This window comes from Sphaerodactylus townsendi, linkage group LG06 (assembly GCF_021028975.2).
Source record: "Sphaerodactylus townsendi isolate TG3544 linkage group LG06, MPM_Stown_v2.3, whole genome shotgun sequence".
NCBI classification, from domain to species: Eukaryota; Metazoa; Chordata; class Lepidosauria; order Squamata; family Sphaerodactylidae; genus Sphaerodactylus; species Sphaerodactylus townsendi.
Genome location: NC_059430.1, coordinates 95,372,918 through 95,400,356, shown reverse-complemented (window position 1 = coordinate 95,400,356; position 27,439 = coordinate 95,372,918). Strand labels below are relative to the sequence as shown.

The window sequence follows — 27,439 nt, the reverse complement described above, 5'->3', positions numbered from 1 at the left end:
TGGCTTTTGCGCCTGTACCTGAGAATGTAGTTATCTTATCCTCTGACATTGGAGACTGTTGTGTCCAGCAGGAGTTTTGCTTTTGGCTGGAGAAGAAAGAGAGGGGATGGGCTTTAGTTGAGCCTTATATTCACTGCTATACTTATTGAATATCAGTTCTGACAATAGCCAGTGGTGGATCCATCACAAGTTCTCAATAAATTCAGATTTCATTAACCCTCGAGTCTGCCTTACTGAAGAAGAGTGTAGGAAAGACAGATTCATGGTACCTTCAGTTCACAAGAATTGTTTTAGTACACATTTTAAAACATTTATTTTTCCCTTGATAGGGAAATAAACCATACAGTTTATAACAATGTAAACATCACACATTTAAATAGACTAAGACTACTCAATACTTTGGGGACAAAAACACAGACATACAATACACCACTCAGTCTACTGGTCGCGACTCACAACCCAAAGATTCCACCTAAATACACTTTCAAATCTGCTGCTCAATCAGGAGATAAGACCGCCGGTTTCCCTGGCCCCTTTCCTTTTGTATGCCCCCTCCAGCCTGTTCTACACACTCTTCTATAGGAGCAGGAAGAAGAACTGAGTGGGAATTAATAACATAAGCTGTAGCCACCTCCTCTCCTAATGCAGCAAATTTAAAAGATAGACTGAGGATCTTGAAACCTTACATACAGGCAAACGTGAGGTTGTAGTTACCCATCTAGGATTTCTTAAAGTAGCAGACCAGCTGCTGATGTTGCTGAAAAGGAACTGTTCCCTTCAAGGCCTCAAGAGAAATTTTGTGGAACAGAACTGAATTAGAATGGATGGGTATATGTGCATCTCAAACTTTATCACAGTAAACATTACTAAAAAAAAAATACTGTTTGAATCCCCCAAATGTAACTACAAGAGAATAGTAGTTTCTGAAAACGCGGCCTTGGCAAATGTAGGATGTAAGGGAAAAATGGAAAGTATCCTGAACAAGATTTGTTTTCTCCAACATCCCCACAAGGGATATAAACCTGAGAGAGCGGTCCAAGGGGTTTTGAAACACTTGGACAGAGATTGGCACAAGGCATCCAATTGGATCAGATGTGACCCACTGAAAGCTTGAACCCTGACTTGCTGTGTCCTTTCTCCTCTGTACCTCCACGCTTCCTGAAATAGCTTGGAAGGAGGGAAGGGAGTGGGAACACAGAAGCCTGCAAGCAAGAGAAAGAAACAATCTCCCTTCTGAGTGTTCTTCCTTTTTCAGGCAGCAGGACACAGACGACAATGGGCTGGTGGACGGAACACTGGCATGACAATGGGCTGGTGGATGGAACACTGGCATGACAATGGCATGGCCTTTCAGGTTGTTCTCAAAGTGACTAGTTGACAAAAACTGGGGGCTGGCAAAAGCAAAGCAATGCCTCTTAGTAAGGACTCAGCAATCTATAGGGGCTAGCACAGGGGGGTCCAACTCTGGCGCCCGAGATATTCATGGACGATTCCCATCAGCCCCTGCCAGCATGGCTAATTGGCCATGCTGGCAGGGGCTGATGGGAATCGTAGTTCATGTACATCTGGGGTGCCAGATTTGGACACCCCTGGGCTAGCATATGCATCGTTAATGCTCTATTTATGTAAGCAGAAATGTACCATCAAAGTTTCAGATAAGTAGTCATGTTGGTCTATAGCAGAAGAACTATATTTGAACCTGTAGCACTGTCAATCCAACCATGCAGTTCAGAAAATCTTAAGCTGCCTTCAGGTTTCAAGAAGGGGTGGTAAATTTCACAGCTTTCTCCAGCCCACTGTAGCCCCTGGAAATGTTGTTATGGAGGAAAGTTTAACAAATTTTTAGGAACAACATTATGGAGGTGTGTAGGGTATGTGAAATGAGCAAAAATCACTATTCTCTGCTTAAGAAAACAGGAGGGATCTTCAGTTTCATTAACATGGTTGGATCCACCATAGTAACAGTTCAGGATCTCAGATGCCCTCTTGTGTTCAAGTGAAGTGGATTTCGGTTCCAACAGCAGCCTTTATAAAGGGATATATTTTACCAATTACATAACTAACTCTCCAAATATGCAAACATGTTTCTTATCCTGGCAACTGCATAGGAATACTGAATTGAAGCTCAAAGGCTCCTACAGAACCTTTTTGATGCTGAGGTGTTTCATATCTGAAGCTTTGGTTTTGAGCAACAAATAATTCTATCCACATTTTGTTCATGAAAGCCAGAAACTTGCATCGTTGGAAGTCAAGACTGAATCAGAATGTGCACTGGTTCCATAAGTCAACCAATGAGTGACCTCCATAGCTATTTTTTCCCAGGCTGAACTCCACATGATTCATGGGCAGATGCCAAAATTGGCTTGGGAACAGTCTGATGGGTGTCTGATGGCCAGAATAGCCCGACACATCTTTGACATAACAGAACCACACTGTATTCTAGCACTGCACACCAGGGTGATGTCAGAACTGTTCAGAAGACTTGGACAATATGCTGGTAAGGGTGCAGACACCAGTATGTCGCGAGACTCTACCAGGAAGTGAGGCAAATGTGCAAAGCAACATGGAAGACTCCACCACAATCTTGTTCAGGCTTCCCAGCAGAGTTCTTTCAGTTCTGCAAACTTGTTCAGACATAAGGAGCTGTGATCAAAATTTATCTTAAAAAATAACCCTCAGAATGACTGCACTGTATAAGTCGTACTCATAATTGCAGAGTATCCAGCACTAACAACTGGAAGTCACCTCTTGTGGAAAAGAAAACCCACTAGATTTTGGAACCCAATTTGGCTGGCTATGGTCTAGGGAGAGAAGTGTTTATGTTCAGCCACACTTGCAGCATTAAAAGACAACAGTGGTAAAATCTCTCTCCCTATCACCACTTCTTCATGCATTTATCAGGCTCTGATAGGCCCCAGCCTAGCCTCCTGATTGGTTGGGGGTTTATATAGTATTGATTACCAGTTCTGGATATGATGCCCATAATCTGCCACTTCAGCTCCTACAATTTCTTGCCAGTTCTCTCATCATCACTATAGATTCCTTCTTCAGGTTATCAATCTCTGCTTATTAAACCAGCCAGTTTTCTCAGTCTTGTAATTGCTATATAGATGATACCCTTGTTCTGGATTAATATTCATCTCACTGGGTTTGGCCTACCAAGAGCCCTGGTATCTGCCACTCAGGCCCTTTCCGCACAGACCAAATGAAGCGTCCCAGGGACGGCAAAAACGCAGTCCCTGGGAGAGCAGTCTCATGGCCGGCGTTCCTGCATCGCAGTAGCGCTGTCCTGCCTTTCCCTGGGCAGCGTGAAGCTGTCCCTAACAACCTCGCTCATTGAGCGAGGTTTTTTAAAAACTGCATCTTCCCAGTGGCGCGGTGTGAACCACACCGCAGGGAAGTCGCCTCTTTCCCCGTCGCTCCCACTCACCTGCCTCTCCAGTGATGCTTTGGAGAACTGCAGGGACCCGCCCACACTATACTCCGACATCCAGGGGTTTTCAGAGCGATGCTGGAGAGGCAGGTGAGTGGGGGAGGGCGACCGAGAGGGAGGGAGCTGGGACTGCTCGTGCAAGCAGTCCCCACACCTCCACCGGCATAAATTATGCCGGTGGAGAAGTACTGCTGCCGCTGTGCAGAAAGGGCATCAGTTTCAGGAGAAAATTCAAAATCTCATGGCAAAGTCTCCATTCAGAATTAATACTTTTTTTGCATATAGAGAGCTCAATAGCTTCTTGTTGCCCTGTGTGTCTCTGTTACCAATGAACACGATGGAACAAATGCAGGGAAACAGGATGTACACGCTAATTATTGTCACACTCCAAAAAGCCTTGAGTGAAACTAAAAAATGTGCACAAGCCTGATTCACACAATATCTTCTGGGCAATGAATCTGTGATTCCCATTTGCCTCTCCTTATTGTAGAATTTGGACATGTTAGTGCAAAATTTGCAAATCTGATCTCGATGGGAAGAAACGTCTAATCTCTGTGGGTACTCTGAGGAGGCCGGTACCAATCATTCCGGTAAAATTCTTGAAAGATAATGCACAGGCCTGGACCGATATCCATGGTATTTAGGTTGTGGAGAACAGTCCGCTACGGAGCCCTTGTTTCCACCCAGCATACTGTCTTCCAAGTCATCTCTAGAAGGCACCTTCAAAGGAGACTCTTCAACCACATCTCCTTTATAACCACAAGAGTAATTTGCAGATAGTTTCTCATCCTCAAGAAAGAGGTCACAGAAGTCCTGATGGTTTTGTTCTCTAAACAGTGATATTTGTTGGTCTCCTAGGGTCCCAAAACTAGCGTCCCAAACACTTTCTAAAGGTATAAATAATTTCCCAGTGGGGAGGTTACAGTCAGACAACTGAAACAAGACCTCTGTATTGTGATCCAAATCTTCCAGACCTCTTTGAGAAGCCAGGTAACAGTCTGAACATGCCGAGGATTTCTCTGAAGAGGTACCTGCAGAAAGTGAAGGGGTCTCACACCCATGGTACCTGGAATGTGTCTCCTCAAAGACTGTGTTTGTCAAAACAAAGGACCTTGGCATAGATCCTTGGCATAAACCTGGCATAGAGCCTTCATCAAGCTCAGAACTGTCAGATTCAGAGCATGGTTTGGACCCTTTCTCATCCAGACCAACCATCTGGCTGTGTAGCTCATTCTTCTGGAATGGACGAATTTCTGTATATGGTATGTGGCTGCCAGGATCATCATCATCATCATCTTCATCATCTTCTTCATCCTCCTCCTCTTCATGCCCATATTCTTCTAACACAGCCGGAACCAACTGTGAACGAACCTGGGGTATAAGCCTACTTCTATTTTCAACTCCAACAGGGTGTCCAGGGCATGTCAAGACACTGATGAATTCCTTTTTGTTGAATTCCAAGAACTTCTTCGGATATTTAAGGCTGGAAAATTCCTAATTGGGGAGAGAGGATGAAGCTGATCATTTCGAGACAAACAGTTCTGCCTTTTATTTTGTAATCCTTTTTAAAAGAGTTTAAACTGATATGGAAATCTTGCTCTTGTGCGAAGAGCAAAAACACGCACTGGCAAATATTCAAAATCCAGCCAAATTTCTAGTTCCTCTATTTATATTTCAAGTGAGAAATTTCCTCTTCAAAATGCATCTAAACCTAAATAGAGCTATACTCTTCTCATTCATTTCAAAGCATAGGCGTAGCTACCACGTGGCTGGGGGCGGGGTTGGGCAGTGGCATGGGGGGCAGAGGATCACTCCCCACACTCCCCTCCTTGGGCTGCCCTGTGGCCTGGAGCAGCCTGGTGGAGGCCAGGCACCCCATGGCGGCCCAGCCAGGCTGTTCTTTTTAACTTTTAAAAACTTAACAGCTTTTAAGTCTTTCAGCTATGGTAAGTGGGGTGCAGGTGGGGGCGGGGGTGGCACCAACCCCCCCCCACTGCTTCAAAGGACTGAGACAGATGTTACAGATGAAATCTCATAAACTGCCAATTGTGGAATATTCAATACCCTTGCATGATATCAAGGAAATACTATAAGCCTTTAAATGCCATCTATTCAAACAGTGAATTATGGAAAGGAGCCAACAAGTTCATGTTCTGCATATAGAAGTTTCTAAATTAAGTTTGTGGCCTCTCCAGTTGAAGGATCTCAGGGAGAACCTTTGATTGAGATATTAGAGCACTTATGTGGGTTATAGTGGTCTAGTCAGGCCAATATTTTGACTTTCATAAGGCAATTTCATGTGTTCATGTATTATGTGCTAACCCTAACGAATACTGCCAAATAGCAAATATCAAGAAATTGAGCAGCTCTGAATTTCAAATCCAAGTATCAAGTGTTTGATTAGTCAGGAAACATATTTTTAACAAAATAGTCAGTGAACTGTCAAAGCCTTTCATGGCTGGGCTTAACTGGCTGTTTTAAGTTTTCCAGGCTGTGCGGGCATGATCTAGCAAAACTACCAGACCATGGCCACACAGCCTGGAAAACCTATAATAGCCAAAGCAATAACTTTGTGGTTTCATCTGAAGTACACTATATTTAATTGAACATCAGTGAGCTCCAGAGAAATGCATTTTGTGATTATTTTTCTCTGCAGATGGTAGAACTATTTAATTGCTAGAAAAATTGCTGGCCTTTGTAATTTCAATAGAGAACACCGAAACCAAGGTGTAACCTGATACCAGCACCATTCTGAAATCTGGATTCCTGCATAGCATTAAGCACACGGATCCTGGCATGAACAGGTCTTAAAATTATTCTTTGGTACATCATCTTTTTTCTTCTCCATCTTTAAAAATCTTTTTTTGTGTAGCATTTAGCCTGGTGAAGAATTCTGGAGAACTCAATAGTTTACACACTGTTTTGTTTTGTGTTGTTTTGGTTACTCCTATACCCTTTTCAACATAAAGAACCAAGAGCAATTGTGTATTAAAATGCCACCACTTCCTTCCAGACCTTATTTTCAGAGCTGTGCTCTGCAGGGTCCTAGTGCCTGTTTCAAGCAGCCACCATTTAATGTCTCCCTCAGTAGCTTCCGTAGTTAGGTGAACCCAGCAAGGGGCTTTAAAGGCAAGTGAAAAGCAGTTAGCCACTGCCTTCCTCTGCAAATCCTTCCTTGATGGTCTCCCTTCCAAGTACCCAATCTGCTTACCTTCTATGATCTGATGAAATCGGGTTACACAGTGCTACCTCCCTGCCCGCCCCCCCTCCGATAGACTTCATAAAATCCCAGCAACAAGACTGGCCAATCACTAATGTCTCCTTGGGGAAAAAATGGCTCTAGCAGCTAATGGATTGAATGGGGAACAGCTTTATGCTCTTAATTGTGTAAACTCAACATAGGGGAGAGGTAGCTGCTGCCCTTCACTAGACTGTATAGAAGATAAGCAGCAGAGCATACAAGATCCCTTCCTGTTGGGTGGTGGCAAGCTGGCGTTGGGGACTCTCCATCTTTCCCCCAGAGGAGGGTTGCTGGCTGCCTTCTGCTCTTCCTCCCCTCCCTATGTGGAATGCACAATGGTGTCCCTGCCAGCTCCAGCTGTCTACACAGAAAGGAGAGCAAACTCCCAGGGCATGTTAGGAGTTCTCAAGGAGTCCCTGGCACTAGTTTTGCATGCAGGGTTGTGCTCTGCCTCACTTGGGGGCAGCTTTGTTTAATCTTAGGGCTCTTTGCAGGGATCATTGAAACACGCTTTTTAAGACCACCAGTACTAACAACTGCAGGAGGTGCAAAGGGAGGTGAGGGTGGTGGTTTAACGGGGGCGAAGAGGCAGTTCAAAGCTGCTGACGGGAAAGTGCAGTTTGATGGGTCCGCTCCCACCAATCAGGATTGAGCACAGAAGTGTACTCTTGGCTTTCTCTCCTCCACAAAATCTGTTTTGTTTTGATATTGTTCAATGATCGCAAATTTGTAAAGTGGAAACACACTAATTGAACTTCCACCTTAAAATGCAGAACCCCACTGAGTTCTTTTTGTTGAAAGAGGTATAGTAGAAGCTATTGTGCATCTTTGTATTTTTAGGCTTTCTGCTGTGACAAAAAAACCTCTTCCTTCAACAGTTCTGCCAGGGAGCTTTCACCATATTGCATATGGTTCAGGGCATTTCTCCCACATCCAGGCCTTCCATGCCACACTCTTGACACATGACCTAGAAACCATTTGACACTTTCCTGCAGCTCTGCACTGCAGAAGGGAATTGGTAGGGGTGACCCAGTTGTCATTCAAGATACGATTAGGGTGGGCCATTTGGTTAAGCCAAATAGAAACCCGCCCGCCAAAAGCCTTTTCGGCTTTTTTCAGCCAAACAGCCTGGTGCTGAAAAAGCTGCTTGTGAAGCTGGCTCTGGAAAAAGACATGTAAATATATTCAGGGTTAGCTGTTGTGAGAGTCCCACGTTTGATGTTGAGGAGGGAGAAAATAGAATGGAATGACTTTGCAAGTGGAAGCCAAAATCTAAAATAAAGTTACAGTAAATTTTGAAATGAATTCTACTTTCAGAAGTTTAAGAACCACTGCTTTAGTTAAACTAGGTGGGGAGCTTTAAAATTACAGAACATTTTGGTGTGGGGCAGGCAGGTAAACTTTTCTAGATGTGCTCTGTGGCTGAGACCTGCTCTCTGCAGAAACTTCTTTTTTAGCTAGGTAAATTTTAACCCGCCAACCAGTTGCAAAGCTGCAACGGGTCGGGGGGGGGGGGCAATGCCATTGGGGGGTGAAAAAATCGCTCCCAGACCCTCCCTCCCAGGGGTGGGGCGCAGGGGTGCGCGCAGGAAGGTTGTGCCCCCGGCGCAGTTTCCTCTCCCTCTGTCCCTGCCCCCAGCCCACCCCCCATCTGGCTGGTAATCTTATCCACCCTAACATCATGAAAGGTAATGAATTTTGCCAGGCTACTGGGTAAGAACTGCTGACTGGATGTTAATTGAGGGATCCATCTTGTGCTTTCTATATTTCAAATATAGCCAGCCATACTTTCCGTACCAAAGCCTGGGGGCTTTTGACAGGTCTACTTTTGGACTGGTAGAGAAGAAGGACGATGAAAAGAACCAAGATGAACAGGAGGAGCACTGGGACAGCAGCGAATGCCCAGGCACCTGCTGCAAAAGAAAAACAAGAAAAATAAAGTAGAAGCATTTCAGAAACTATGATGGTAATTCATCTAACCTAAAAACTAGGTTAACATTTACTCCCCTTCCTCAGTGGGAACCATACTAATAAGACAAGCATCTGTTATTTTGCCAGTCTGCAATGATCTGGGAAGTGACTATTTGCTCCATTGGAAAAATATAAGGTGTAGCCAGTTGTAGATGCAAATTTCTTCATTGGAGCAAACAGCAGTTCTCCAGGGCAGGAAAATGGTACGGGGAAGGCTTAAAAGCCTTCCTCCTGATCCCACTATGAGTTTGGTCCATACCATGGGAATCCAGTTCTGAGTATAAAGCATACCGACCCTGTGGTGGCCATATAGGGGGCACAAGGACTTTGTAATGTGTGAAGTGAGTTGCCCTCTTGGCTGCGTGTGAAGTACTGTAAAACTTTACTGTACTGTACTGTCCATTTTTACTGAATTGAAACTTAATAAGTTACTCGGGTTTTATTATACTTCTCAAGATGTTTATTATTAGATGTTTCTTATATTTCATTGTTTGATGTTTCTAAATATTTTATTATTATTAAGCTTTCTTTTACTTTATTGAATATTTACTAGATGTTTTAAATGTTTCATATATGTTGTGACCTGCCCTGAGCCCAGAAGGGAAGTGGCGACATATTAAATCTAATAAATCAAATCAAACATTCTGATTAAGAGTTGGTAAGTTTACTATGGGAGTGCCTATTTGCTTTCGATATTTTCTGTGCCTGATATTTGTGTTATTTCCAAATAAAACAAAGACAACTATGAATCTTCAGTGCATGGGTACAACAGAAATTAAAACCTATAGTGCTGCCCCTGTAACTTCTTGCCACTTAGAGAATCATGTAAAACATTACCTCATCATTTTACCAAAAAAAAAGCTGTTAATTGCTGCATTTAAAACATGGATACATTGCTAATCATTTACTAGTGGTCATTTATAGCAGATAGGGCTGCACAGTCATATCCTCATCAAAAGATGTGTTCAGTCATTTCAGTGGGGCCAAGATGAACACATCTGCTGTGCATGCCAGAGAACTGCAGCCTTTTTATAGATGCCTAGTCCTTGTCTGCAGGGCTTACCTTTGTGTAATTGCAGGCAAGTTGGCTCTGAGAAGTTGCTGTGCATGTTATCTAACTTCGCTCGCGCACTGAAGCAGTATTCGTTGCCGTTGAAAACAGAAGCATCAAAGTCCTCTGTATTCTTCACTGTGATTTTTTCCTAGCAGATAAGAAAGTAGCTTGAAATAAACAGGGACATCGGGAAACATAACTTTGAGTGATTCACAAAAGGACTCAGCTCCAGAACAAACAGAGATGGATCTCACATTGATGCTTGCTGACCACCCATGGCCCTTTCTGCACATGCAGAATAATGCACTTTCAAATCCACTTTCAATGCACTTTGAAGCTAGATTTTACTGTGAAGAATAGCAAAATCCACTTTCAAACAATTGTGAAAGTGGATTGAATTTGCATTATTCTGCATGTGCGGAAGGGGCTCTAATCTTTAATGACAGCCAGTGTGGGGCAGTGGCGAGAATATTGGATTAGGATCTGGGAGACCCAGGTTCAAAGCCACACTCTACCACAGATTTGTTGGCTGTTACTCACCCTGTACCTAACCAACTTAACAAATTTGTTGTGAGGATAAAATGGAGAAGACAAGAGTAATATAAACTGCTTTGGGTCCTTATTGGGGAGAAAATAGGATAAAAATAGCTACGTACATAAATGACTACACACAGATATGCACACAGGAATGATTTTCCTGGTGTAAAGTCACAGGGAAAGGTTTTATGTGTTTAAAGTCACAGGAGCAGAGGGGCCACTAAAAAAGGGCAACTGTCCTGACATTATTGGCATTTCGAGAATATATTCTTAGCCTTTCTCCAAGCAGTCCAGTATGAGAACACCTGAGTCAGACTGATGGTCCATGTAGTGCAGTTTTGTCTACTCCAGGTCTCTAAAACCACAGCCAGAAGGTTTTTTTTTTTACTGGCCATACAGTCTAAGTACCTACCTACAAATTACAAAGTTCTTATGTCCCCATTTGTGCCTTTCCAGCCCTGTCAATCAGACACACTCCAGTAATTCTATATTTGGAATTTAATTCACAGGCATGTGTGGGACTGACTGGGATAGCAACTACAGCACAAAGGCAGAGACGACTGGAGGGTTTTTTTTAGTTTGGATTTATTTCCCCCTTTCTCTCCTGTAAGGAGACTCAAGGTGGCTTACAAACTCTTTTTCCCTTCCTGTCCCCACAACCAACACCTTTGGAGGTAGGTGGGGCTGAAAGAGTTCCAAAGAACTGTGACTAGCCCAAGGTCACCCAGCAGGAATGTAGGAGTGCGGAAATACATCTGGTTCGCCAGATAAGCCTCTGCCACTCAGGTGGAGGAGTGGGGAATCAAACCTGGTTCTCCAGAGCAGAATCCACCTGCTCTTAACCACTACACCATGCTGGCTCCCATGCTATTTTCCTAACTTGACACTGTCCCGGAGAGCAGTTATTTGCTCTGCTGGGAGAACACAGAGCTCAGCTAGATGATATGTGGGGCATGATTCATGTTAGGGGTCCCTCAGTCCAACTGGCAGTCACATGGAACATCAGAGAACTAAAGTTTTCAAGCACTGTGGGGCCTGATTTGGCGTGCGAGTGTGGTACAGGGAGAGGAGGAATCCCAGCCTTTCCTCCCACACTATTTTCCAGAGTCAAAATTGCTGCAGGAGACTGTTTGCCCTGCTGTGGAGTCCCACATGCTGCAGTCAATATACAAGTCTCCCCACAAACATTTTGGCGTAAGAAAACAGGGCAGGACTTCTGAACCAAATTGGACTTGGGAACATTAGTTCCTGATACTTCCTGTGCAATTTGGATTGGGCTGTTACCTGGCTTGTATCACACGTACCATCTAACTTCACCCTTAAGTGTAGCCCATTATTAAATGTATGTTTCTCTGATGGGGCAAACAGCAGTTCTCCAAGGCCATTTCAGATCAGGAAAACACCACAGGGTGAGCTGAAGGTCCTACTCCCCCTGCACCACAGCCCCAACTCAAATCAGGTGTCATGCGCCTGAGAACTTAAGTTTCAACAGGGACCCAGCACATGCCAACTTTACAGCAGATGCACAGCAAAGTCCTCCTGATAAGCCCTAAGATCATTTTAGCAGAAGGTTCTAAGCAGGATGACTCTTCAGCATCCCTAGCAGATGTTCAGCTTCTACTCTAGGCCCCATCTCTCAACAGCCTACCAGGAATCACATCATCCATATTTTTCCTTCAAGAATGACCAGGGTGCATGAAATCATAATTTCACTTGAGCTGCAGCTGCCTCTTTGAATGTTAAAAGGAGGAAAGTTGAAAACAGCTACGTGGAGTTCAGTTCTGTAAACATAAAAAACTGCTGCTCTCAAGGCCAACGCCCACATTCACCTTTGGAATACAGGAACAATCTGTAAGTGGCAGAGAATTCACTTTGTCAAACATTTGGAAATCTGTTCAATCATTAAAAACTTCCAAAGTGTGTGGGGGATGGAAATGGGGAGGGAGTACAGCACTCCAGACTGCACTTACTGGGAATGGAGTTAGAGGATCCTAATTTTAAGCATTTCTTCTAGGACTAAAAGTCCTTGCATGTGGAAATCTAACAAATAAGGACGAACATGCAATCCTGCACAATCATTCTGAAGTGGTCCACTTGTAGAAAGACTGACTGATCAGGAACTCCTCTGGCTTTTTTCATAAGGCACACCTCACAGACTTACAAGCTGATAATCACAAACATACAGACTAGATATTTGCTTTTTAAAAAAGGAGGGGGGGAAGAAAACAAGACTCCCAGGAAGCTGAGTTCTTTGTGCCTTCTATCATATTTCCACACTAGCAGGCCCGGCCACGATTCGCTGTGGCTTAGAGGGGGGGCTCACAGGACTGCGCGTTCCCCGGTGGTGGCCGTCTCGCCTCCTCCTGGTGTCCCTCCGCTCGCACCTTCCTCCGGCGGCGGCCATTTGACCTGTCAGGTATTCCCCCCCCAGCCCCACTCTACTCAGGGCCAGGACTGGGGCCCATCAGCTGCCCTTCCGCGTCTTGCCGGCTCGCTTCCTCGTTCCGCCCCTCTGTTTGCGCCTTCCTCCGGCGCCAGCACCCTGGCTGTTTCGAGCAGCTCCGAGGTTTGGGGCATGTGCAGTCAACCCCAACCCTTCCGAGTGCTTTTACCTGGCCTAGGTGTGTTACCTGAGCCTTTTCAGTATGGGCAAACACACTCTGATGAATGAGAAGCATTCCCTGAAAGTTTCAGGGCGTTTGCTCCAGCAGTTCCTGAGTTAGACCGTGACTAACAAAGTCATGGTTAGCTTTTTATATATACAGATAACCATGGGCACAGACAACCAGGGTCTGAAACTACTCTGAGACCATCTCTGTTTCTCTATTTGTTCATAGTCCATAGACTCCATACAATTTTAAAAACAGATAACAGATACACAAGCAATATTATAACTGCATGGAATTTAAGACAGTGTAAAACAGTGCTATTTTCATATGATACAAAATTATCACTTCATTATCTTAGCCGACCTAATTCTTGAGAATTGAGATAAAAACTTTGCAACATCTAAAATTAATTTAAAGACTCTGTCCTCAAGTAGGTATTTAACCTTTGACAATTCAGAACTGAAAAATCTATTATTTAACCATGGGAATAGCAATTTCTTATGAGGTAAATAATACCAAGAACAGTCTAACAGAATGTGTGTGATTGATACAATCATGTTATTATTACACTGACATAACCTATATTCATACAGAATACCCTTCAAACGGCCAGACAACATTTCCAATTCAAACACATTTAATCTCGCTCTGGAGAATAAGTTTATATAACGAGCTATAGTTAAGTTGTTCAGATAATTAGCTACATTGAATGGTGGGTAATAGTCCAAACCAAAAGCGAATGGAGAGCAAATAGTTACTGCACCAGTTCTTAGTTTTGCATACGTAATATCTTTGAATCTTTGGTATATTGATTTTAGAACCATCTCGTAACCTAAACACAATAAAAAGTTTGGTGAAAGCCCGAACATAGTGACTTTCTTTTCAATCACTTTTCGCCAATTGCTAGAGATCATATAAGGTTCAAACTTGCTGAGGATCCACAAGGATCTCTATGGGTTGATTAACATACTATGAAGTCTTCAGTCGACCTAACATGTTTCAATCTAACATGTCGGAGGTTGCACTCTGGGAACCTAATTCACATATGCACACAGACCCAATTCTGTTTGGGTCTGTGGCACAGGAGCAGAAGGGACTTAAGCTTCTCTCCCACATACTGTTTTCCTGACCTGAAATGGTATTTTGGGAAATGTACCAGTAGTCATCAGTATACATTAAGTTTCCCCAGTGGGAAAACACTAGCTCCCTGGGGGGTAGGGGGATGAGGTTTAAGCCTCATCTCTCTGCATACCATGATCCCAATTCAAATGGCACATGCATGGCTAGGAAATGAGTTCCTGATGTGGACCTCCAGGCACACCTCTCAGAGGAAGATGTTGTGGTAGTCATGAGGACTTCATACTATGAGAATTGACCCTGAAGCTTGACCTATTGTGTCTTGGAATCCTAGTAAACCCTTTTCCACCAAAAGATCTCAGGAGATTTTTGAATTCATGTGCTGGCATTTCCTGGACCTCCTTCTTTGCAGAATGCTCCCACTGGATCCTAGTTCCTTCCGGTCCAAACACCAAGCCAGGCCCAGTGGGACAGGGCCCCATTATCCTGCCTACCCCCACCCCCCGCCAGCCCAAATACCAAGTTGGACTGACCAGACAGTGGCACCAAGCCACTGCTAGGCCTGGCAACAGCCTCTCCATTCCCCCCTCCCACCACTCCAATCACCAAGCTGGGTCCCTGCCCCCCGCCCCCAATTCATTGCTCACTTGCCTGCTCATAGTCCTTCCAAACTATTTTCCACTGTGGAAGCACACACTTCCGCTGAAGCATTACTGACCACACTTCTATCTTGGAAAATGACAAAGCTCTGGCTCTTCTACTTACTGTGTTGTTGGTTCCAACTTCCCTAATTTCCAAGTCAGCGGTCAAATCATGAAATAGATCCTTCAAGCACAAGGGGTAGGAGAAAGTGGCATTCACTACAATGGTGTCCCCATTCTTCCTTACTTGCAAATCTGGGGGAGCGAGTTTCACTATAAATTAAAAGCAGTTTTCAGAGAATTACCCAAGAATAGAGGCCAATGTGCATTTAGAAAGATAAATAGGCAACCTGATAATTAGGCTTGTCTGGGCATCACCTGATCCACCCATACCAAAGCAAGCACATGATGCCCTTTTCCTAGGAGGTGGGCACCATCTTTCACACACTTGGTCCCCTGGCACAGCCACAGGCTGCCAGTGGGGCTTACATAATTGGAGAGGCAACTTTTCTATCTCTGTCATCACTGCCTTTGTACCTTTTCCACAGTCAACCCCATTTTCTGTCCCCTAGCCTCTGAGCACATGAAGCTGCCTTATATAGTCAGCCCATCAAGGTCAGTTTTGCCTAGTCTAAATGGTGCAGCTTTCCAGAGTCTCAAGTGGAAGTCTTTCACTTTATCTACTAACTAGGCTATCTGCTCCTTTTAATAGGAGTTGCCAGGAACAAAACCTGGGACATTCTGAATACCTAACAGATACTCTGCAGCTGGACCACATTCATACCCCATTTCAACCACTTGTTCTGTAATGCAGAGGTGAATATTTTGCTACACCTGGTAGTCATCTTTAGGTCTCTGCTCAGTACACAACTTACTGGTGATGACTTTGAGGAAAGTACACAAGGGTAACTTCTATCTGGTAAGGGCTTCCAAATGCCAATAAAGGCTTGTTGCAGTACAAATGGTTTCAGGAATTTCAATCTTATCTGGCCATGTAACATCTCTGAAATTATCCTGTTGTTCAGAGTTTACATTTTTTGGTCTTTGCATTATTTGTACCATTGTTGCTTCCCCCAACCCCTTTTTGATGGCAGGCTTAATTATTGTTACTTAAATAGTTTTTTTCCAAAACAACCTGCAGCAAGTGAGAACGAACCTGGAAGAGTATTCCAGATGTCTGGGAAAGGTTTGATTTCTTGTTGCAGGTTGTTTGGGAAAACATGAGGCTACCACAAAAAACAGCAGCCTCGTATCTCATTTGCTCCCCTTTCTCCCCCCCAAATTTTCTTTGGGCCATCAAGTTCCAGTTGACTTATGAAGACCCTGTCAGGTTTTAAAGGCAAGAGATGTTCAGATGGGGTTGGCCATTGCCTGGCTCTGTGCAGTAATACTGGATTTCATTGGTGGTCTCCAATACTTTCTCTAACCATGGTAGGGAACTGTACAGAAGTTCCCTACTACTGAGCGGCACAGAACCACCTGTGGGAGCTTCCCCTGCTGGTTGCTGGCCGATCTGTGCAGTATCGACAAGGTGCCTACACAGCCGTGCAGCTTACGGGGAACGCTTGTGGTCTATCGAAATACTGACCAGAGCTGACCTGGCTTAGCTTCTGATGAGATTGGGTAAGCCTTGAGTATCCAAATCAGGGCTCCCTCAGTTCTACTAAAAACGTGATGCTGTCAGCATGCTGAGATTTCCTACCTCCCTTGCAAGTGGAAGTGAACGAAGACGACAGTGGCAGAGAAAGTGTACCCCAAATTGTCCAGTTTTGATCTTAGAAAAAAACCTTTTTAGGTCCCCCAATTTTTGCAAAATAAGCTCAAATTTGATGCAAAGCCCTGCAACTCCCATTTTTGGGATTCCCTGTGCCTTCCAGGCTGTCTGCATCTCTGAGCATATATAGAATATTTCCCCCATTTCCCTCTCCCAAATTAACAATTGGTATAATTAACAGGACTCTGGCCTGGATAGCCAAGGCTAGTCAGGTCTCCGAAGCTAAGCAGGGTCGACCCTGCCACGTATTTGGATGGGAGGCCTACCAAGGTCGTGACATGGAGGCAAGCAATGGCAAACCACTGTTGGAACATCTCTTCCCATGGAAACCCCACCAGGGGTCACCATAAGTCAGATGTTACTTGACAGTAAAAAAAACACACAAAAAACAGCACAAGCAACTCTCAGCCCTGCCATGTTAACCTAAGTCCAGGGTCCATTGATCGTACCATCAACTTCGTACTCTATGCCTTCCCAGTTCACCCATGCTGAGGCACTGGTTCCAGCACTGGCCTGAGCTTTCACTCGGACATCATAGCTGTGGAACACGTCTGGAGAAGCGCACGTTATGTTGCAGACTGTTTCTGAGATGTTTCTACAGGGCAGAAAGTCCTTCCAGTCGTTATAAACATTACTGAAAGAGGAAGCGAAAATAGCACTGGATTAATTCAGAATCAAGTACAAGGTGGTAACTACACATCTGCAGACGGCTCAGCCACAAATGTCAGCAGAGGAGGAAGTTTTCTGGCGGTCACCTGTGGAATTCTGAAAGGGGGTGATAAGCATCATCCCAAAATGGTCACTGCAGGAGTATCAGCCAAACTAAATACCTCTCTCATAACACCTCCCAGGAAGAAGGAAAGCCTGAAGGAGGAATGGAACCACACATATTGACTAAGAAAAGCCCAGCCTTCCCAGTTCTCCTGATCTTCCAGTGGAAACCCTTTTCATTTCAATGAGGGCAGCTAGTACCAACCCTTTACAGTAGTCCTGCCCACTATCTGAAAAACTCAGTGGGTGCCAAGGGCCAACTGGTGAGCAGCATAGCTCCCACAGGCACCACACTAGGGAACTCTGCAATAAAGGGACATTATGGTACCAGTGTGACCTCCAAGAAAATTCCTTGTTAAAAGGCTGAAGGGAGGGGCACACACAGCTAGACAGACAGCTGTCCTGTTCCTGGAGGGGAAAACAGCCACTCAGGTGTTTTATCCTTGAGCCTATGGGAGGGCTGCTCCAGCATCCTATCATCCTTCAGAGGATGGATGGAAAACTGAGGGGAGCACAGAGGCAGTTTTAGTTCAGATCTGTCCTGGGGAGAGTGCACTCGTAGTTTGGGTCTACCCCAGCAAGAGAAGAGAGAGTTTGAAAAGTAGACAAAAGGTCAATGGGTTTGTGAGGCAGCGCCCCACCCCCAGATGAAATTCTAATGCCAGTAGCTGTATAAACTGGCAGCATCAGAGTTTTGCTCCGAGTCCTATTTTCCAGTGTAAGGGACAGCCCTGCCAACCATCAGCAAGCAAGACAGAATGTGCCGAGGGTTATGCAACACTGTCCCCTAATCACATAACAACAAGGACCTCTGTGGACACAGTGGTTAGCTGAGGAGACTTGAATTCAGCTATGAAGCTCCTGCGGTTATTTTGGGCCAGTCACTCTCTCTCTACTAACCTGTACAGGTTTGTTGCGAGGATTAAATTGAAGAGGGGGTGGGAGAGTGGGAAAATCCTTGGAGAATGGGCAAGATAAACATGCAACAGATAGATCAGTGATCCCTGATGTGGGCCCTATCAACAAAATCCAACACACACACACACCAATATATCATGGCCTATTTCTTCCTCAAAGCAGCTTGTTACAAAAGCAAAAAGACAATCCTGGCTTTCCTCTATCTGAGTGGAGTGAAAGGCACTTCAGGAGAGCCCAAGAGGCCTCACTTTTGTATTCGCATGAAGCACTCATTTGGAAACAGCTGCTTCCATAGCAGAAGGATGCTTGGCAGGGAGCCTTGCAACGTTTGTGATTGACCCCAGCCCCCATGGAAGCCATTTTGTGATTATACCCACTTCCTGTTCCCAACGTCCACATGTTGAAAAAGGTTGGTGTCCCTTTAGATACTTTATAACTACAAGAATCCCTTAATGCACAACGAAAATTATGAGGCTGAAGGTTTCACTGGCTGAAATGTAAGTAAACAAATTTAATACACCACTTCTTCTTTCCTGCAGAAATTTTCTGTTGTTTCTGCAGAAATGCCCAGTAGGGCAGCCTGACTCGCATCCATTTTGACCTTGAATTGTGGACAGACTTGTGAATCAATAAATGCTACTGGAAAGGCATGATCAGCCAAAGGACAGTTTCATCTATTGCCAAAACGGTGTGGTGCTTAAGAGTGTAGGACTAGGATCTGGATGAGCCAGGTTTGAATCTCCACTCTGCCATGGAAGCTCACAGGGTACCTTTGGGTCAATCACGTACTGTCAACTTAACCTACTTCACAGGATTGTTTTAAAGGGAAAATGGCTACTTCCCAGAATTGTTTTGAGGGGGAAATGAAAGACAGAAGACTGACGTGAGCCACTTCGGGCCTCTTTTGTGGGAAAGGGCAAGGTATAAATGAAGTAGGTAAGCAAGCAAGTAAATAAATAAATGTGGCATCGAACAGTACACAAACACAACTTGAGAAATATGGGCAAAGATTTGTGAACGGGTTGTCTCTATCTCCTTCCATGTCACAGTCCCAGAAAAATTAAATGGAAATTATACTCACGTCCACTGAACACTGTAGAACACCCCAGGTGGGTAATCAGCCCCCGGCAGCCATGTCAAGAACAGATTGAAATCCTTTGACACAAGGGTCACATTCGGAGGGGGTGGAAGGAGCATTTCACCTGGCAGAAACAAAAAAACCCTTTAAATCCTCTGGAGCTGATTTCTTGCCCATGGTCCATTCCAGAGCTTTGGGAAGAATTTATAAATGCAATCCACCTTAGCCATGAATGTTGTGAAACAAGAGCTTTAACCACATGCAGGAAAAGACAAAGGTTATCAAGAAAAAACTAAAGATGCTTTTCAAAAGATGCCAAAGATCAGTATGGTGTACCAGATAGACTTTCACATAAGACTCCAGGAGACCTTACTTTGCCACAAAAGCCTGCTGGAAGACCTCGGGCCAGTCACTCTTTCTCAGGCTAACCTACCTCTCAGGGTTGTTGTGAGGATAAAACAGAGCAGCAGAGAAGAAGCTTTAGGACCAGGGCACCTTTCCCATTCTGAAGGATGCATTCTCCAAGGCAGGGAAGTGTTCCCAAACAAGAACACAATGCCCCCCCCCCCCACCCTTGCAGATTCATGCAGCCCCTTGATGGTGAAAGTTTCCAGAACAGTTGAACCCGAACATGGCTGGCATCCACCGGATCCACTCAGTGGGCCGTTCAAGCTGGCTTTCCCTGAAAGTCTTCCCCCACCTCCTTTCTATTGCCCCATTTTTGTTCGCTCGGCCTACAGAAAGCACCACTTGGGGGATTTCGCCCGCGCCCAACGACAACTTTCAACTGGCCCTGGGCTGTTCCGCTTGCCGGGCAGCTGCGCCTGCAGAGGTCGCATGCCACCACGGGCAACCTGGCCGGGCCCATCATGCCCATCAGCTAAGCCGCACAGCTTCCGAGGCGCCGGCTGCAGCCTGCAAGGTTCCTGGGACCAGATCTTGTGCCTTAGCGGAACAGATCTTGCCTGCTGCCTCCAACGATTCCGAAGACCCGGTCTGGCAAGAGGGATTCCAGAGTGACCTACCGTACCTAGGAGAACCCGGCTGAAGGACAAGAGGGCGACCAGCCTCCAAAGAGTCATCCCGAAGCGGAAATCAGCCGCTTGCTTTTCGCGTTCACTTTCACTCTTCGGAGGCTTCCCGGAATCCGCCACACCTGCGACACCTGGCAGTGGGCGGCGTCCCTCTCGAGGGCAGGGAGGATCACTGGTGTGAAGGCGCAGCAGCCAGGGGGGCTTCCAAAGCAGCAGGTGAGAAGCCGAGGGGATTTGCAATTGGCTTCCTGTGCAGAGTCTTCCTTGGTGGGTCTCCTCTACAGGCTCGGTCTCCCAGAGCCGGCGGATTTGCACCCAGGCCCTGGCCTCCCTGCCTGGCGGGGGGGGGGGGTGTGTGGAGGCGCCCCTGCTCTTATTCTAAGTAACGACCCTGCTTCGCTTCCGAGATCTAACTGGATCTCGCTGTACCATGCCCTCTTCTCTTCCGGAGGGGGCGGGGCCGGGAGGCACGCTCACACTTTTCCACGTGCCAGAGAATTGCTAGAGTTTTATTCCCTTGCTTGCACTTGCAATTCCAAAGGAAAGCATCTTTTTATGCATGCTCCCTCATCCGTTCATTCCTCATTACTGTTTTGTTTTTTTTAAGGGCATGCATCACCTCGCTTTGTCCCTTTTATTATCGCCATTACAGAGATTCAAATTCGCCCTGTATTTTAGCGGCACGGTTTGCACCTCTTTTATTTTACCGCTTACTGTTGTAAGATACACTTACTAGATAGGATACAAATGAAAGAAGGGGGGAAAATTAAGAAGCTAAAAGGGTGTATGTATACCTTATCTAAAAAGATAACAAAAATGGATATCGAGTTTCATACAGCTTTTTATTTTGTACATTTGCAGAAATGTGTTTTCCTTAAATGTTTCTATCTGCCCCCTTGCGGATAGGATTGCCAACTAAATAAGGAAAAAGTCCTGTCCTTTGAACAGAGGCTCAATGCCTGGACGGTCAATTTGCAGCCTTCTATGTCATGAAGGTCAATCACTTTATATGGTATTTGCTGTAGATCAGGCTGATATTAAAAGGGCCAGCTAGGGGTATCCGCTGAAAAGTTTGCAGTGCTAAGTGAATCATATGATGCCTTTTTGAGAAAAAATCTCCATGGAAGGGGAGGGCTATTTCCTGTCCCAGTTGCAAAGACCAGCCTGCTTAGTTTTGAGAGCTCAACCCAATCAGCTGAACCCAGGGCAAAAACAAAGGATTGACCATCGGACAATTGGTCAGCAGTGCTAGCACTGCAGTACTAATCCCATATGTCTTTTGAGATTTAAAAATATTACTATCTACACACAAGCACATATGCTACACCCACCTCAATAAGCACAACTTTCCATTCACAATCAACTTTTAAAAAGAGAGAGAGGAATTGGTAAGAAAAAATCTTTTAAAGAAAGGGTAAGGAAAAGCCTGTTCTTTAAACTATATAGTTTGAGTCCCAATGAAATAAAATTTATTTTAAAGTTTGGCTTCATTTTTAATCAATCCTCCAAGGAGCTCAAGGTGATATTCAAAACTCTCCCTTTCCTCTTTCATCCCCACAACAACCATATGAAGTAGGCTAGACTGAAGAAGAGTGACTGGCTCAAGATCATCCAGTAAACTTTGCATCTGAGTGGGAAATTTGAACTCAGGCCAGCCCCATATCATGTCTGACACTCTAACCAGGATACTACACTGGGAACAGAAGGGCAGAGCATGAAGCTGTACCCACCTGCCTGAGCAACAGCTCCCCTCCGGCATTTAAACCAGCTCCTCTTCTAGCTCTCACTGAAAATTAAACTGGACTAACAAGAGCTTAGCTTCCAGTCCCCTCCCTACCAACTGCTCTTAACCACTACACCATGCTAGCTCTCAGTCTATTTTGTTTACTTGGTATTTTATTGCTACTACCAAATATATGGTGAATGGGTTTTTTATAGCCTGCCACTAGCACCTTCAATATGCTTAAGAAATCTTTGCCAGTACAGTCACTGTTAGTGCAGTTTATATTATTTCATATATGGGCCCATTCCTCACAGCACAAATAAAATGTTTTCAGGAAGGGGGGGAAGCATTTTGGGGTGGAGTTGCGCACAGTTTTCCCCAAAAAACATTTGGAAAACATTTTATTTGTGCTCAAAACAGGTTATTCTGAAAATGCTAAACTAGTCACTTTTTTCCTGAAGTGGTTTTTAAAATGTCTCCTGCTTGCCATGCAGAGAGCAGGAAAGTTTTACATTTGCTGCCTGCATTTAAAGCTCTCTTTTGTTTTCTCAGCTGCTCCCGCCCACCATTTTCAGCCACTTCAGTTTGATTCTCTGTGCCTCCCACCATTAAAAAAATTCTTTCTGACAGACATTTCCACTGCTGGCATTGCAGCTGCACGCAATTTCAGTGATTGAAGTACATGAATTAACTCGACTGTGCCTGCCAATTACGGCAACGTGTTGTTTTCCCTCTTAAAAATTTTTCAGGGAGGTATCTTTGAAGTTTCAAAGACGATATGAGAATCCATGCCAGTTCTTTGAAGTTTTGAAGATACCTCATCAATTTTTTTGAAGACTTATTTTTCCTGAAATGCTTTATTTTTCCAGGCTATGCGGACAAAACAAAGCCAAAACAGTTATTTTTAATAAATTTCCCAAACATTTAAAAGGGTCTGGGCAGCAAAGGCATATATTAAACCACTTTTATAGCTATTTGCTATTGCTCTGCTATCACTGTTTCTCTCTGAAGGTAAAATATATTCTATTACCGGCATATCCCAGTTGCTTGTGATTAATTTAGCACAAGATAGACAGAAATCTTACATTAATAAGAATCAAAATATATAACTAGCTATTGGCTATAAAAGAATATATCTGTACATTCTGTATATAACTGTATATAACTGTCAGCATTCAATAAACTTTACCCAGAATATCGGGATTGTTTCTTCATATGCCTATGTGCTGCAGGTGTGCAAGAGAGAATTTTGGACCTGTCAGCATCAGCTATTGAGACCACAAATCCATAGCAATAGTTTTTTTTTCAATTTTTTGCTTTGTTTATGAAATCCTCCCATCATGAGTGTGTCTACTTGAGCTGGGAGTGGCCTGCTTGAACACAAGCCAAGTTTCATGCACTCTTGCTTGAGCATCTGGAATGAAGGTGCCACTATATCCCTAAATGCAAAGTGCACCGAGTGAAAATGAAAGGCAGCTTGCATCCGACTGGTTGACTTGTCCAGCAGATGTGCGCATTCCTTTTATCCAAGCCAAGGTACAAGCCCGGAGGATTGGGTGTGTCAGCCTTCTAACTAAGCAAGCAAAACAGTGACTTTTAAACCTTTCCACGGCTGCATATGTGTGAGAAAAAAGACTTTAAGAGCACCCTTGGGCCAAAATATCTGGGTGAAACGCTCGAAGTTAGAGGCTTTGGAAGGGAGGGCAGGGTCAAACCATTGACCTGAAAATCAGCTGAAACCAAGGGGGCACTCTTTGGTGTGGGGGTCATTTGTCTCCTCTTTCTACTATGTTTTTATATCATATATGATGATTTTGAAGAAACATACGAGTGAAGACAGATGGGGCATTTAAAGAAAAGTCCCAACCCATCATTCCTCTCCACCCAGTTTTACCATTACATGACGCAGAGCTACCTTCTCTCAAGCTGAACCCGAGGTCAGCCATCAATCTTGCCCTTCCCATCATCTTTCAAGTCTACTTTTTACATGTTTAAACTGGGCTTCCTGCACGTGTACAGTCTAGTCACCTGGCACCTTACTAGGTCAGGATGCCAACACATTCTTTGCTCAGAAAATTTAAACGTTGCCTTTCCAGAGAGCTGCTCAAGGAAAATCAGAAGGGCTCAGCTCAGTCACAGCCACTGATATATAGGCCACTTGTTAGACTAGACAGCTTCCAGGCAGGGCTTGGAGACCTCCTGGCGTCAGAAATTACTACACGGCTCAGCTAATGAAAATGGCTGCTTTGGAGGATGGACTCCATGGTATTATATTGCACTGAAGTCTTGCCCTTTCACCCTCCTGAGGCACCATCCCAAAATCTCCAGGAATTTTTCAACCTGGAGTTAGCAACCGTGCCAGGAGATGATGGACATTACCTCCTGGACTTCTGTTACCCCATGTCCGGTGTGTGCTAAGTTTCTTGCTTCAAGGGCTTGTCTTAGACCTGTGCAGTGTGTGTGTGTGTGTGGGGGGGGGAGGTGAAGGTTGGGAAGACATAATACCCTGAGTGAGAATGTGTTATGCTTTCTTCTCTCTTTTTGCCACCCAACTCTGTTTCTTCGCTATTGCTAGATGAGCAGACATATGAGATCCCTTCCATCTTATTTCCCTGTTATTCATTTAAAAAAAATATCTAGTCATCATGAATTTGGGAGAGGGAAAGGGAAGATTGAAAACTAAAATGTTTCAAGAAGTCCAAGTCGCAGGGATTAAAACACAAGCCATTTATTCCAGGAGTACTCCACAACAAATAGAATAAGGGTGTTTCCCCATTCATCCTGATCCCCCCTATGCTGCACGCTGCTCTCAGCGCGCGGCATCCCAGGCGCGTGCCCGGGCGTCCCCACAACCCCGTGCTCTGCGCGGGGTCATCAAAAGGTGCTGTTAAGAAGAGCGGCTGGGATGCCACGTGCTGAGGAGGCACGACAGCGGCAGCGTTGGGGTGGCTGCGCTGTCACCGCCCCTGTCATGGGGAGTGCAGGGGGACCCCGCGCTACTCTCCTCAAGTAGTGCGGGGCTTAAGGTAAGTGGGGAAAGGCCCTAAGATAAGACCTGCAGCTGCACTAATTAAGTACAGACGCTGACTGCCAATTACAGTTCAACAGTTGCAGTTAACATTACGACAATACATTACAAAAACAAACAAACTGTGGCAGGGCCAGATAGCAGGTAAAATAAGCCCAAATTCACTTATTCTTTCAGTTTCATCCTTGTAGCAAGAATAATTTTACAGATGTCATAATAAGAATATTTCCTTATATTCAAAAGGCTCAGTGGTTGTATGACAACTGCTATAAAAATATTGTGTACATTGAAACCTGCAGTGGCAAAAAAGGCTAATCTGGCCTTGGGGTGTATCACCAGAAGCATAACATCCTAATCTCAAAATGCCGTAGTCCTCTTGTATCCTGCATTGGTCTGGCTGCACCTATAGTACTGTGTGCCATTCTGGAAGCCTTGCCTCAAATATGTTGTGGACAGAATGAAGTTGGTTAAGAGAAGAATGACAAGGAGTATCAGGGGCCTAGAGACAAAGCCCCACAAGGAAAGGCCTCGTTTTGAAAATGTTCAGTCTGAGGCCCCTTCCGCACATGCAGAAAGACACATCTTACCATTATATGCCTCTGAAGATGCCATGCGGGTGATTTTTTAGGAGCAAAAACTACCAAACCACAGCCACACAACCCAGAAAACACACAACAGCTAACCATAGTATTCAAGCATGGTTTTGTGTAATGTTTGCACTAAACCAGAGAGACTGGGAAAAACTGCCTGCTTCAGCAAGGGACTATAAATGCCCTCCTCCATCACCAGGCCTCCACTCAAAGGACCTTACTAAAACTATCTGTTATGCAACAGAGAAAGGGGTTTGCGTACCTTTAACATTTGGGAGGAAAAGGGGATTTTAAGAAGCCGATTCCGCTGCTGAACTACTCTTACTGTGGGTGCTGTGTGGTTTCCGGGCTGTATGGCCGTGTTCTAGCAACATTCTCTCCTGACGTTTCGCCTGCATCTGTGGCTGGCATCTTCAGAGGATCTGTCGCAGATGCCAGCCACAGATGCAGGCGAAACGTCAGGAGAGAATGTTGCTAGAACACGGCCATACAGCCCGGAAACCACACAGCACCCAAGTGATTCCGGCTGTGAAAGCCTTCGACAATACTCTTACTGTAATTTTTTTCCTTCTATCCAACTGGTAATTTATTCCTATTATTACTCCCTTTTTGCCTGTTAATTTGTTCCCATTAGTGGCTGTCCTGTCCTCTACTGTAAACAGGAACAACCCCTGCCCTCTTCTCAGTGATAGCCCTCCAAATACTTTAATAAGAGGGTTATCATGTCCCCCCACACAACTTCCTCTTCTTCAGGCCCCTTCTGCACATGCCAAATAATGCACTTTCAAAATTGTTTGCAAGTGGATTTTGCTATTCTGCACAGTAAAATCCAGCTGCAAAATGCATTGAAAGTGAAATGAAAGTGCATTACTCTCTGTGACACAGTGTGGAGTGATTGTGTGGTGGTGGGGTATATATTTTGTCCACCTCCCAGGGGTGTTAGGCACATTGTATGTCTCATAGTTTACATTACACTACATGGTCACATTTATTGTCTGAATGGGGGCTGCTGTATTAGATGTGAAAGTCTGTCAAACCAGGATCTGAAACCATGATTTCAATTAGATTTATTAGCTATAGTTAGTGTTAACTATGGTTTCTTAAGAGGGGTGTCTAAATGTAAACCTTGGCTTAAACCTGGCTTATTATTTCCAATTACTGAACTCCCGAGCTACAGAAGGCAAAGCCAGATTTGAATGATCATTTGTAAGCTAAATTCTGGTTTCAGAAACTGTAGTTAAAATAAAGTGGGGTCCCCTATCTTGTTAACTTGTGGCACTTCTTGAATTTTGAGACCAGGAAGTGTGTGCCACCACAAAATGGCGGCCTGCCAATGAGCGCTAGGAACAGTCACAGATTATTGGCAGATATTCAGCCCAGCACCTTCCTACAATGGGTAGTCCCTGCGGACACACAAGTGAGGCTTATTGCACTGAAGTGAAGGAAAGCCAAGATTGACTTTTTTGCTTTGGGAAAGAGATTCTTTTTCAAAAAAGCAAAAGGGGACCACAACGAGGATCACTAAAATGAACCAGGGTTTTGTGTTCTATATGAACTGAGTCTCCAATTCTTTCAGTTAGGTCACAGGATTGGGAGATGCAATGGAAACCCACTGCCAGGAGGTGGCACTGCAGGCCACAAGAAATCCATTTACTTGCAAAAAGTATTGCTACAATTGAAATGTATTTTCATCTGTTCATATTCTATGTACGACAAACACTTCATTGTTCAAAATGTTTTCCAAACGTTATCTGTACAAACTATGCTGAAAAGAAGACAAGTATTATTACTTCCGTTGGGTGAGGTGGGGTGGGGAGACCGATGTTGAGGGGTGGGACACTGCCTAGTGCTCTTCTTCCTCTCATCAGTTCCTTAATCGTCACAACAGCTCTGCAGTGTTTTAATACAGAGAGATAGGAAGAGGAATGTGAGAACGAATGAAGCTGCTTTCTGTGGAGCC

The 27,439-nt window shown here is 44.6% G+C and overlaps 1 protein-coding gene across 1 annotated transcript; it reads right to left on the bottom strand.

Moving 5' to 3' along the window:
- Window positions 1-1,573: 1,573 nt before the first annotated feature.
- On the bottom strand, window positions 1,574-20,465 carry IFNLR1 (interferon lambda receptor 1). The gene is made up of 7 exons (XM_048501126.1): window positions 20,135-20,465; window positions 19,108-19,228; window positions 16,787-16,971; window positions 14,688-14,836; window positions 9,709-9,847; window positions 8,472-8,587; window positions 1,574-4,927 (listed from the first exon to the last, which is right to left on the bottom strand). Exons 1-7 carry the CDS (start codon window positions 20,184-20,186, stop codon window positions 4,016-4,018), a joined length of 1,674 nt encoding a protein of 557 aa, XP_048357083.1. The 5' UTR covers window positions 20,187-20,465; the 3' UTR covers window positions 1,574-4,015.
- Window positions 20,466-27,439: the final 6,974 nt, after the last annotated feature.

What these genes read in the sequence shown, in the direction of transcription:
- IFNLR1 (XM_048501126.1), bottom strand. Translation starts at nt 20,186, where the DNA reads ATGACTCTTTGGAGGCTGGTCGCCCTCTTGTCCTTCAGCCGGGTTCTC. An exon ending in CATAGAGTACGAAGTTGATG is followed by an intron (nt 14,837 to 16,786) that starts GTACGATCAATG and finishes TTTAATTTATAG; the next exon opens with TGAAACTCGCTCCCCCAGAT. An exon ending in TCAAAAGCCCCCAGGCTTTG is followed by an intron (nt 4,928 to 8,471) that starts GTACGGAAAGTA and finishes CTCCCCAATTAG; the next exon opens with GAATTTTCCAGCCTTAAATA.